Genomic DNA, 12,442 nt, shown 5'->3' on the forward strand with positions numbered 1-12,442 from the left:
AACTCCCTTCCTCAATCCCCCATCATTCCGACAGAAAGTAAGGGGTTTGAGAATACTGGGTAATCCTGGGTGCTGAGTAGCTGATAAAAAGGTCACATGTTACTACAGTCTACATGCGAAGTGCTTGGCACTTTTAGCCAGTGCCTCTATATTGGCGGGACATGCCCACAGCCAGGTCAGCACTGGGAAAGGGCCACTTCATCTGAAACCACCTTCACCCTTGAACGATGAGCACTATTATACAAAAAAGAGGCTGAGAAAACACTTGTAAATGAATGTTAATAGTGAAGTGACCCAGCAAAGTGACTCAGCCCATCTGCGCTGCACATGTTCGTAAGAGCCGGGGGATTAGCTGGAGCAGCTGCTAAACACAGCCATAAATCGGATCCTGACATTAATGGATGTTCCAGACACATTTCCCAGCTATTATCAGAGTTTATTGCTCTGTTTGGAACATGGTGGCACTAGAAATGATATCTGTTAATTGCAGTTCGAATCCATCCATCCCCAGATTAGGACATGGTTTCTCCCAGATTTTTATTTAAAATGCTGTGATCAATGAGATACACTCCTGCCCCGGATCTCAGAGACAGCATCGGGCACTGAACATGAGATAGGTGGCACAGAACCAACATGGGACAGCCCAAGAGTAAAACCCCTTGGAAGGAGGAGACCAGCTGAGAAACCCATCAACTGCAATTCCCTTTAGCAACTCTGAGATCCTAATGAGGGAGCTATTGGAGGGGAAACTGCCATCTCCTGTATCTGGGACCCACTGACCCAGACTGTTCACCTGCTGAAGCTCAGATGATGGGTGCCGCCATCATAGAGCTGGGATTTTTGGCACTCAGCTGCTGTGGCCTCTTCCTCTAAAACCCCAGCCCCAGTGGTGACCCTTAGGGCAACTGGCAGGCAGGAGGCTTTACATGTGGCAAAGGCCCTGGCCCTTAGGAATCTGCAGAATCAATAAGTCAGCCCAGGGGCCCCTCTTGCTCCATGGATAGAAGCCGAAGAGTTTTCACCTCCTCAGGCTCAATGAGTTTGAACTCCATCCCTCTGCCGGTCCAGGCGATGAAGTGGGAATTGGTGGGATCATCCAGCAAAGCCACCAGGAACTGCCAGAGCTGAAGAGACCCTCGGCGCTGGTATGGGGGTCCTTCCCGGTACCCGCCCACTTCCTGCTTGATGTCTCCTGCTGAGCAGAACAAACACAAAGGGTTTTGCTATGTCCCTTCCCTTGCCCTCCAGCAGTTCTGCCTCTCCTGACGGGAGGAAGATGCAGAGAGGGCTTCTCGGTGGAAAGCCACAAAAGACAAAGCAGGCTCCAGGCCACGTACAGAGGTTACTACAGGGATGCCTGAGGACTAACCTCTTCTCACCTGCTGTTTACCTAAGAGGAGAGTCTGGTCAGAAAGCCAGAGCCCAGAGTGCAGCAGGAATCGTGTGACAAGCCAGTCGAGAGAGTTGCTCGCTCTTTGTTTAATTGGAAGAAGTTGGGAGAGTTTTACTGTAGTTCAGGGATCACTTCACAGTGTAAATGCAACAAGACCCTAATGCAGTAGGACATGGCATCCGCTCCCAGTGGAGCCCCATCCTCCAGAGATGGATGCTAAAGGAACCGGCTGCCCTCTGATTTCTGAGAGAACTCTGCAGAAATAGAGCTTTAGACCAAATGTGCTTTCCCCCCAGCATCACTGCCCCCTTCAGAGACTGGCCCCCACCTCCCTCGACTCCCGCATCCCTGGGCAGTGAGGAATCACTAGCGACTCATTCAGGCCCAGGCTCAGAACTGCTGTTAATGTGCAGACAGCCCAGCTGGCTGATGCCCAGCATCAAAGCCCATTAGGTAATCTCCTCCTCTAATGTTCACGAAGGCAGGGCTGGCCCTTGGGTCCCAATGGGGGTGGGCGAATCCCAAAGGGGACAAGGAGAGAGGCTGAGATATACAGGTGCCAAGATTCTGGGCAGATGCCGGGCCTGGCTTCTGGCATGAGGCATTTACATCTTCAGGCTTGACTCCTGCAGCAGCAAAGCACATTGGAATGATTTCAGCTTGTGTCTCATCCCAGGGCAATCACACACACTCTGACCTGTATGGGTGGCAGGCTGCACATCAGGACCAAGCTCCATTACTGTGAGTGAGCCCATGTTAGACGCTCTGCCTTCAGAGTGACACTGACAACCACACAGCGACTCTAGGGGTGTATGGGGACTATTGTAAACTGAAGCTGGGTTGGTAAAGAGACCCTGGGGTGCCATGCTCAGCTGGCACTAGGAAAGGGCAGTGATCTTGGCGAGAAAGTTTGGGGGTGCCTGTGGAGAGCTGGGACAGTAATCAAGAGGGACTGGGCCCCAACACCAATAACAAGGCTGGGAAATGGGGCTACTGGCTGGGTGATCCTGGGTTCAACTACTGTGCAGAAATCAGCATCTCTCAAGTGTTTGCCTACAACATTTCAGTTTGCACAGGAGTGAAGAGGAGGAGAAATTCACCACCAACTGCAGTGATCTGGGCTCAGCTGCTGAAATGTCTGTCTGCTTCTATGAAAACTCAGAAAACAAACTCCCAGGAAGCACAACATCAGCCATGACTCATACATCCAGGTGCGGCATCTCCGAATGAATAGGGTCACAAATAGAGTGAGCAGAGCCGGCAGTGTGACTATGCCTGCTCACATGGCTACATAGGGCCTGGGGTAACCTCATCCTACCCCAAGATCTGGAAGACACACAGGTTTCTCTCTGACCTTCAAACTTCTCTGGGACGACACAGACATCATCAGCAAATGGCCTCATCTGCTTGTTGTAGCCATAGCCTGGAAGAGACAGCAGCAGATGCAATCAGAGAACACAGACAAGCTGCAGCACTGGAGTGAGGTCCATTGCAGGAGCAGATGAAGAGGAGACAGAGCCATGGAGGTTTCTTACCTAATGTCCCTTCGGTATTTGAATGGCTTTGATACCCCTCAGCGTTCATGTACATGGAAGGACAGCCAGGAACATCTACAGAATGATCAACACACACAGATCACTGCCAAGCACAACACCCATCAGAGCCGGCCTGCTCATCATACGGGATCACAGCCTCAGGCCCTGAAACAGCCGGGCCAACCACTAGCCTTGTGCCCTCCTAGGAGAAAACTGAGACTCTAGATCTCGTCTTTGCTCCAGTTCAGACTGGTTCTAGGGCTTGTCCTCTCACGACATTTTCAATAGCCATGGATTAAATTAATGTGCAATTGTGACACCACCCAAAGCACTGTTTTTATCCACCATGACAGAGAGAGAGCGGAAATATTAACACAGGTTAAATTTGTTTGCTATTTCTCCTTCATTTAGGGTTTAGGGTGACGTTACTTAGGCATAGGCCTTACATAGGCGCCAACTTCTCTCCCCTGCCCCGACTCTATCCCTGCCCTGCCCCCATTCTAACCCCTTTCCCAAAGTCCCCGCTCCAACTCTGCCCCCTCCCTGCCCCTATTGGACTGCTTCCCCAAATCCCCGCCCTGGCCCCGCTTCTTGCCGGCCTCCTCCCTTGAGCGCACCGCGTTCCCGCTCCTCCCCCCTCCCTCCCACAGCTTGTTACGCTGCGGAACAGCTGTTTTGCAGCGGCAAGTGCTGGGAGGAGAAGCGGGGACGCGGCATGCTCAGAGGAGGAGGCGGAGGCAAGGTGAGCTGGGGTGGGGAGCTTGGCTGCCGGTGGGTGCAGAGCACCCACCAATTTTTCCCCATGGGTGCTCCCAGCCCCGGAGCACCCACGGAGTCGGCAGCTATGCGTGACACTGGACTGCACTCTGATTGTTACAGGTGAAGAGGATGTTATTAGTCAGGACGGGCAGGGATGGTGTCCCTATCCTCTGTTTGCCAGAAGCTGGAATGAGCAACAGGGAATGGATCACTTGATGATAACCTGTTCTGTTCATTCCCTCTGGGGCACCTGGCATTGGCCACTGTCAGAAGACAGGATACTGGGCTAGATGGACCTTTGGTCTGACCATTCCTATGTTCTTATTTTGCTACAGTGCAGCTATGGACTGCAGGGCCCCTGCTGCATAGTGCTACTATGGACAGTCTGTTTCAGGTATATTGTTGCAAGCACTTGGGGTCTTACTGGTGTTACTTTGAGACAGCTGCATGCAAAGATTGGGAGTTCTCATGAGCATTAGAAAAAGTGAAAGGGTAAAAACAAGGTGGGTGTGAAAGAGGGCAGCAATTTTAAAGGTTCCATACTGCACATACAATATGACTGGTTACTGTAGTTTATACATTAATTTTCCAGCCCCAGCTGGAATGAGGGAACTAACTGGACACTTTGGAAGAGTTTTCTCATGTTTCTCACGCCTTTTTGTATAATGCAGTTGCCTTCAGTGCTCTTCTGCTGATGCTAAAGGCAGGGGTACACTGAATTGACTGCAGTCTGCACTGTACATTATTACAGACATAAACTAGTTTCACGAAAGCCATTCTGCTGGAAGCAGGGTCATTTTTACCCATGTCTGGGTGGAGGCACTCAGTGAGGGGTATGTCTCCATGGCGGACACAGAGATACATTCAGAACCCCAGTGGGAAATGTGATTGAATTTATTTTTGCTCATGAAAACCAGTCCAAAGTGGCCATTAAAACACCAGGAGAACAGGAGCAGCCTTCTCTCTTCAAAGGGGGATTAATCTAGTATGGATCACGGCAGCATGTGCCCACACCTCAGGCAGGAGTCTGCTGGAAAATAAGCTTTTCACTGAGAGAAACTAACTTTAGTCCCTGACTGGTTGGGTTCCCAGGCAGCCCCCTTTGGAGATTATTAATAAACATTTCTGAAGCGCTGTGATCAGCTCTGGCATCCTCTGAGATACTGGGTCTTCACCACTGACTTCCCCCAGGATGCTTGCTGTGGGGGTGACAGAGCCAAGAGGAAGATAGTAAGTCCAGCTGATTAGAAATTTCTGCTTAGCGCAGCAGACAGGCCCAGCTGTGCTGGGAGTGGCTCCCATCCTCCAGTTTGGTGTTAGTGGCACAGATGTAAAAAGAAAAGATTTGCTTCTCAGAACAAAGCTGGTTTATCTTGCGATTTAACCTCCAAACGAGGGAGTCGTTTCTCATTGTCCCTGACTCGCTCCAGGCAGCAGTCAGACAGCAACACACCAGCTCATGTTACCAGCCACCGGCTGATGTCAGCTGCCTATGAAAAGAAAGCATGTGGTGAAAGCTGACACCACCGCCAGCCCAACTGGGAGCTCAGCTCCTTCCCCAGCCCTCCATTTTGTGAATGAAATTCCTCTGACTCCATTCAGAGGGAGAGGAGCAATGTGTGCCAAGCTGCAGGGCGGGAGCACGGTTCAAGGTTATGTAATGCAATCCCTGGCACTGGGGAGGAGTGCTCCAGCTCCCCTAGCATTTGAAGGTCACTGGTGCTACAGAGACCGCAGTGCATTCTCTGTCCTAGTTCCAAGCCACTGGACTCCCTTCTGCAGCTGTTGACAAAGGGATTTCTGTGCAACTTCTGCAAGGCTGAACACAGCAAAGTCTGCAGAGAGCTAAACAGAATGCAGGGGAGCTTGCAGCGTGCACACCATAGGTGCTGGAACTAGGGATGCAGCTGCTCCCTTGAAGTGTCAAGTATCAGAGGGGTAGCTGTGTTAGTCTGGATCTGTGAAAGCGGCAAAGAGTCCTGTGGCACCTTATAGACTAACCGACGTATTGGAACACCACGAAAGCTTCTGCTCCAATATGTCTGTTAGTCTATAAGGTGCCACAGGACTCTTTGCCTCCCTTGAAGGGGTTTCCATTATATACAGCCTTTCCAGTTTGGTTCAATGGCTCTCAGCACCTCAACTATACAAACTGTTCCAGCGCCCCTGGCGCACACTGGCCCGGGTAAGAAAACTGCTTTCTGCAGAACCCACTTGCTATTCCTTCTGGCCACTGCTGCCTCCTAGGTGGCCAAAACTCTTCCTAAGAGCTAGTGTAACCCACACACCTTCTGGGTGTGGTGTTCTGGCCCATCTAGTGGCACCGAGACCACTTAGAGAGAGAGAGAGATAAAATGAGTCTGCTCTACAGACCTTAGCTAACAACCAGTTGGCTTTTAGCTCATGCACTAAGCTCGATCCCAGCCGACACACCTGTTATATAGGGAGTAATAGCAGCCTCCCATCAGCACAGTATCTGAGCACTTTCTATGCAAAACCAAGAGCCACACTGAAGCCCCTAGTGGTCTTCACTAACAAGTGTTTCATTTCTGACCCATCTCATGACACCAGAACAAGTGAGTGACACTCCAAGTACCTTTCCCAGACCTGAGGATGAGCTCTGTGTAGCTCGAAAGCTTGCCTCACTCACCAACAGAAGCTGGTCCAATAAAAGATATTACCTCACCTGCCTTGTCACAAGAACAAGGGGGCAAATGAAGCTCCTGAGATGCTATCCTTCTTGGGTTTTTTTAAACACAATGCATACTTAGCATCTGGAACTCACTGCCACATGATATTTTGAGGCCAAGAGCTGAGTGGGATTTGACATTTATGTAAATCATGAGACTATCCAGAGTTACATTAAAAATACAAATTTATAGGGGCGTTAAAACACTTTTTCTTCAGGGCATGAGCCAACCTCTAAGTGCCTGGGGATAGGGGAAGATTATTCCATAACTGTCCATTGTAGGGTGTTTTACATCGCTTGTCAAAGCATCTGGTGCTGGGCACTGTTGCAGAGAGAAGCCTGGTTAGATGAACCCCTGGTCTGATCAGGAGTGGCAGTTCATATGTTGTGGTATGAGGAACACACACAGAGTTCCATTCTCCTCTGTTTTTTGTCACTTACTCATTCATTCACTGGGGACTCTGGATTAGTGATTGTGCATTGCTGGGGGAGTGGTCAGAAGACAACAAGGCACCCCCAGGACTCTTCAAGGAAGCAGAGAAACCAGATGTGACCTGCCCTGCCCATACACAGGTCTGGATCCAGAGAAAAGGGCTCCTTCTTTTGAGGACTCACCCTTGGAATCCAACCAGAACATGACTAAAAATACATCCAGAAAGCAAGAGTCCTGCTCAGTGTTCTCACATCCATCAAGAGGAGGTCATTGCAGCCTGGCCAGCTGCCAGAGCATTTCTGCAGATTGCAGGAGTCAGAACTCCTACCAGGAAACATTCTCTGATCTTTTTAAGGAAGCATAAGTTATTATTTATTGTTATTGTTAGCAGGCAGATTGTGGGGCATGAATCAAAGACTGAATATCGGACTTGAGCTTTTTTCCAAGGCACTTCCATGACTCTTTACAAACTGGGCTCAATAAGGGCCCAGTCCTGCATTGCTGATGGAGTTTTGCCATTGATCGCAATAGTGCAGGATCGTCCCACCCCTGCAGGGTTGTGGGCAGCACAGAACCCACTGGGATGCTGAGCAGGCAGGACATGGCATCCCTGCCAATACTGCCAAGCAGTTCTGAGGTTTCACTGGAAACTGGCAGGGCAGCAGTCCATTTTCTAAGCAATTATAGACTCATCATCATCTCAAAAGTCACTGCTTTCCAAAAATCCTCCACTTTATCATTCAGGGAGAAAGGAATTTGCTCCAGAGAGCCTGTGGAATGTCCTCTGTAATAGGCCAACTAGGGCCAGGCAGAGAGATTACGCTTCTTGGCCTCCATCTCTGGCTGCTTCACCACTTAAGATTGTCAATAACAGGCTAGTAAAGAACATGCATTACTGTGCATTAGCCTTCATTAATTTCCCAGCTCTGAGGGCCACGAGTATCTCTGGCAGGGCAGTATTCCTGTAATTAGTGCTCAGGCACAGGGGGGAGGGAGGCCACACCTCTCTTTGAGATGTAATCGTAGGCTTCAGGGGAAGGTAGAGGACAGACTTGGGGAGTAGCCTAGTGACCTGTAATCTCCCGCAGACCATCTGAGATGCTCTGTCCCCTTTCCCTTTGGGGACATCCAATGTGTGTATGTAGCACCCAGCACAATACGGTCCTGCTCTTTGACCAGAACCCCTAGGCAATATTAAAATAGAAATAATACACTAACAACATAAATTCCTACTGGGCAGCTGCAGCTGAGGGATTCTCTTTCTGCAGCCTGGAAAGTCTGATTCATCGATTCACAGAGTTCAAGGCCAGAATGGGTCATTCTGATCATCTAGTGCAGGGGTTCTCAAACTTCATTGCTCTGTGACTCCCTTCTGGCAACAAAAATTACTACATGACCTCAGCAGAGGGGACTGAAGCCTAAGCCCCACCCAAACCCTGCTGCCCCAGGCCGGGGGAGCCCAAAGCCAAAGCCGGAGCCCCACCACCCCTGGTGGGGGAGGAGGGGCACAAAGCCGAAGCCCAAAGGCTTCAGCCCGAGGCTGGGGGCCTGTAACCTCAGCCCTGCGGCCTAGGGCTTGGGCTTTGGTCCCAGGTGGTGGGGCTCGAGCTTTGGCTTTAGTCCCAGGCGTCAGCAAGTCTAAAATGGGGTCGCAACCCACAGTCTGAGAACCCCTGATCTAGTCTGACCTCTTGCATAGCACAGGCCCGAGAACCTCATCCAGTAATTTCTGCATCAAACCTCTAAATGCTGGTTGAACTGGAGCTTGTCTTTTAGAAAGAGACCCAGTGTTGATTTAAAGACTTCATGGATGAAGAATCCACAATGGCCCTAGGTAAATTGTTCCAATGGTTAATCACCCACCCTAATAAAAATGGGTGCCTTTTTCCCAGGTGGAATTTGTCTCATGTCAGCTTCCAATTAGTGGGTCTTGTTCTGCGTTTTTCTGCTAGAGTAAAGAGCCATTTCCTGTCAGAAATGTCTTCCCTAGGCAGGTACGTATAGACAGGGATCAGGTCACCTCTTCACCTTCTCTTGGATAAACTAAACCAGCTGGGCTTCTGAAGCCTCTCACTCAGTCTAAGGCATGTTTTCCAACCTTGAATCATTCTCACAGCTCTTTCCCTGCTCTCAGAAAACCTCCCTCAGGGTGTGGAAATAGGGAGGGGAGGTTTTGCAGGGGGAGGGAGGCTGTTAGCCAAAGCACCTATGTGCTGCTGCCCCATAGCCCGTGACAATGCCAGCGAGAAGGTTCCCCAGGAGCCAGCACACCCAGCAGCACCTGGCCTGCATGTATTGCTTTAGTCAGGATAATTCTCCTGCCCTACCTGAGTCATAGGCATAGTCAGTCTGCTCCTGCTTGATCACCACTCCCGCTGGGTACGAGTGGTCACTGCTGCCCCCCAGCTGGCTTGCCTGCTCATACATTGGGTCGTGGTACTCCTGTTTAAAGTCCTGCGGATGGTAATGTAGGCAGGGCTCGGACATCTGGCGCTGGTAGGCAACTGGAGCGTCTCGGCCCATGGCCTGAGAGGAGGGGAAGGAACGGCACATCTCCGTAGGTGGCTGGTAGATGGAGCTAAACGGGGGGAAATAGCTGATGTGGTGACTGCTTTCCCTAATCACAAACTATTTGAGACCCGTATGCAGTGGTAGGAGGAACAGGGATTTTAGAGGGTTGTAGCTTAATCAAAAGAGACACACATGCACAGTTCTAGCAAGGTATTCCCGGGGGCTGTTGCATAGCCGTAGGTCATATAGAAGCTACGGCTATAGAGCTGAATGGGCTTCAGACAATAGACTTCCCCCACATAGGCGCAGGGCAGCAGCTTGGGACCCAGGCTGGTAACAAGAGGGAAGGTCTATGATTGCTGGAAAGAGACAACTTTGATTCAGATATGGGGGGAAGGGGGGAGAATGTCAAGGGAGCTTTGGGGCGGGGAGCCCCTTTCGTTGGAGGCTGTCTACCACCTTGCTACTGCTGTGGACACTCACCTGTGTTCCATGAGGAATCCACGGCTGGATGTGGGTTGGGACGGCCCCCGAGGGCTCAGGAAGCTCCTGTCCTGCCTAGGGAAATGTTGAAGCGGTGACTGTATCGGGGTTCCTGGGTTTGGGGACTTGAGTCCAACTTGTCTGGTTTGGTCATAGGCACTGGGACAGTCAAACAGATATTGGAATATTACAATCTCCTGACAGCGACCCATTCCATTCACCTGGGGAGAACGTGCCACAGGCAGTCACCTGGCAATGCAGCGCTCTGAGTAAAGTTCCCTCTTTCTTATTACTGATCACTCTCCTTGATCAACCTAATGGCACTTTACAGAGGAGTCACCCAATGAAATTAATAGGCAGCAGGTTTAAAACAAACAAAAGGAAGTATTTCTTCACACAACACACAGTCAACCTGTGGAACTCTTTGCCAGAGGATGTTGTGAAGGCCAAGGCTATAACAGGATTCAAAAAAGAACTAGATAAGTTCATGGAGCTGTTAGCCAGGATGGGCAAGGGATGGTGTCCATAGCCTCTGTTTGCCAGAAGCTGGGAATGGGCGACAGGGGATGGATCACTTGATGATTACCTGTTCTGCTCATTCCCTCTGGGGCACCTGGCATTGGCCACTGTCAGAAGACAGGATACTGGGCTAGATGGACCTTTGTCCTGACCCAGAGTGGCTGTTCTTATGTTCTTATGAATGGGAGGACAAAGCCTGGGTGGTGAAGCGCTTACAGTGCAAATACAAAGAGGTGCAGAGGAGTGGTGGGAAGGTCAGTACAGGGAGGATCTGGGGAAGGGAGGGATGAAGGAGGAGAGGGAAAGTGCTTGGCAGACAAGAAGAGGGAAATTGTTCTAAGCGTTAGGGGCAGCCAAGACATCAATAAGGAGATGCAAGGGGACTGTGCCGGGATTGAGAACAGGGGTACAGCAGAGCACTGCTACATTAGGAGGGTTTTATTTGAACAAGTAAACTGGCTGGCACCAGTGGCAGATTTAGAGTTAGTGGGGCAGCGTGTGGAGCTGCCTCCCCCCACCAGGGGCACGCAGAGACATGCCAGCAGCTGGCCACTTCCAGGAGTGGTGTGGGGCCACCAGCCACAGCATGCAGGCAGCCTGCCTGCCTGAGCCCTGCTGCGCCACCAGCCGGGACTTGGGGACTGGTTTTCAGGTATTTGTCCTGCATTTTGGCGGCCCCCCTGTTGTTGGGGGCCCTGGGCTACTGTATGGTTTGTTTCATGGTAAATCCGCTCCTGCCTGGCACTGATTTTCTTGGGTGTGATACTGTACAATAAACTAGCACATGAGGAGGCTGCTGGGGGTGCAGTGTTAAACGGGAAGTAACCCATCAATCAGTTTGCACTAGCATGTCAGAAGAGACCCAGGGACTGAACAGGACACGTTGCAGTAACACTCCCTCACCTTTAGGTACCCTTCCCTCCCTCCTGCATGCAAGCAGCATTACCTGGCGTAAAGGCATTGCTCGCCATTGCGGTACCGAAATGGCTGCTTATGGCTGCAGGACAGTGCTGGGTCAGAACAGGGACTCTGTGGCTCCTTCTTAACTTTAGCAGGAGGGCTGTGAAAAGCTACTGAGAGAGAGAAAGGAACAGTCAAGTCAAAACTCCTCCTGGGCCTGGAGAGATGGCATTTGTGCCAGCGGAGAAACTAATGACAACTGAGACACACATGCGCACACACTGCCTGACCTACTTACCTGGCTGTAGGTGAAGCAGAATAACAATGGGTACAACTGTTCTCTGGAGTTTCCCCAACTCTGTCCCAAATACCCCTCCGTACCCTTTGTTTGCACTAGCTGCTGTCCGAATATTTAGTTAGGTTCATACTGAGCCCTTCAGGGGAGAGGTGACACGGTGAGTGGGTGTCTAATTATTTTGTGTTATAACCCAAAGGGTAAATTCATATTCTGCTTTTCAACACCTAGACCCTAAGGTCTGGCTTTGCATTATGCAAACCACCCTCTCAGGTTCACATGGGTGCTAACAGTGTGTTGTGAGTGACATCGCCATGTCATTCATTGTGCCATACTGTACTGACAGTCTCATGAGGTACATTTCATGATATGCTAGTTTGTCCTGTAGGACAAACAATTTAAGATGGTTACCATAGAAACGGCTACACTGGCTGCTGAAGGATGTCCGTAGGGAAATATTATTATACTTATTGAGCCATCTTCGCTCCTTAGTGCTGTACCAATGCAGAAGAAAACAAGGACTAATATTTTCAAGAGCCCCTTAGTGACTTAGGAGGCTAAATTCCATTTTCAAGTTACTCAGACAACTAAAAGTCTAAATACCACTCACTTTCAATGAGAGTTCAGCTTCTAAGTCACTTAGGGGCTCTTGAAAATTTTATCCAAGGTCTCTGACCAGAGGTCAGTACAGACTGTATCACACAGGACCATTGGATTCACAGCTCAGAGGTCAAAGCTTTCAGTGGTAGGGAGTTTTGTTTGTTTTTTTTTAATTTGGAAAATTAAAACCCCTTCCTAACTAGCAGTATCAGCAAGATGCCCCTTTGTAACATTAGAGATTTCAGGTTGTCTCCTGGGAACCAGCTAAGTGTAACCACACAGTTCACTAACACCCGCAGCACCATTACACAGCCGGCTGCATGCT

General features: G+C 50.2%; 1 protein-coding gene across 6 annotated transcripts in view; it reads right to left on the reverse strand.

The window, feature by feature from the left end:
• The window catches only part of ETV4 (ETS variant transcription factor 4), a 43,480-nt gene that overhangs the window by 3,494 nt on the left and 27,544 nt on the right, over positions 1-12,442 (reverse strand). The window contains exons 6-11 of one of the 6 annotated variants that reach the window (XM_043536903.1): positions 11,269-11,392; positions 9,804-9,878; positions 9,137-9,387; positions 2,929-3,003; positions 2,748-2,816; positions 1,023-1,192 (exon numbers count right to left, since the gene is read on the reverse strand). In XM_043536903.1, the coding sequence (XP_043392838.1) occupies positions 1,023-1,192; positions 2,748-2,816; positions 2,929-3,003; positions 9,137-9,387; positions 9,804-9,878; positions 11,269-11,392 (764 nt within the window). Of the gene's footprint in view, positions 1-1,022; positions 1,196-2,747; positions 2,817-2,928; positions 3,004-9,136; positions 9,388-9,803; positions 9,963-11,268; positions 11,396-12,442 lie in introns of all 6 variants that reach the window. The other 5 variants (XM_027835010.2, XM_027835009.2, XM_027835011.2 and 2 more) reach the window with 5 other exon arrangements.

The sequence above is a fragment of the Chelonia mydas genome, chromosome 27, assembly GCF_015237465.2.
Source record: "Chelonia mydas isolate rCheMyd1 chromosome 27, rCheMyd1.pri.v2, whole genome shotgun sequence".
NCBI classification, from domain to species: Eukaryota; Metazoa; Chordata; order Testudines; family Cheloniidae; genus Chelonia; species Chelonia mydas.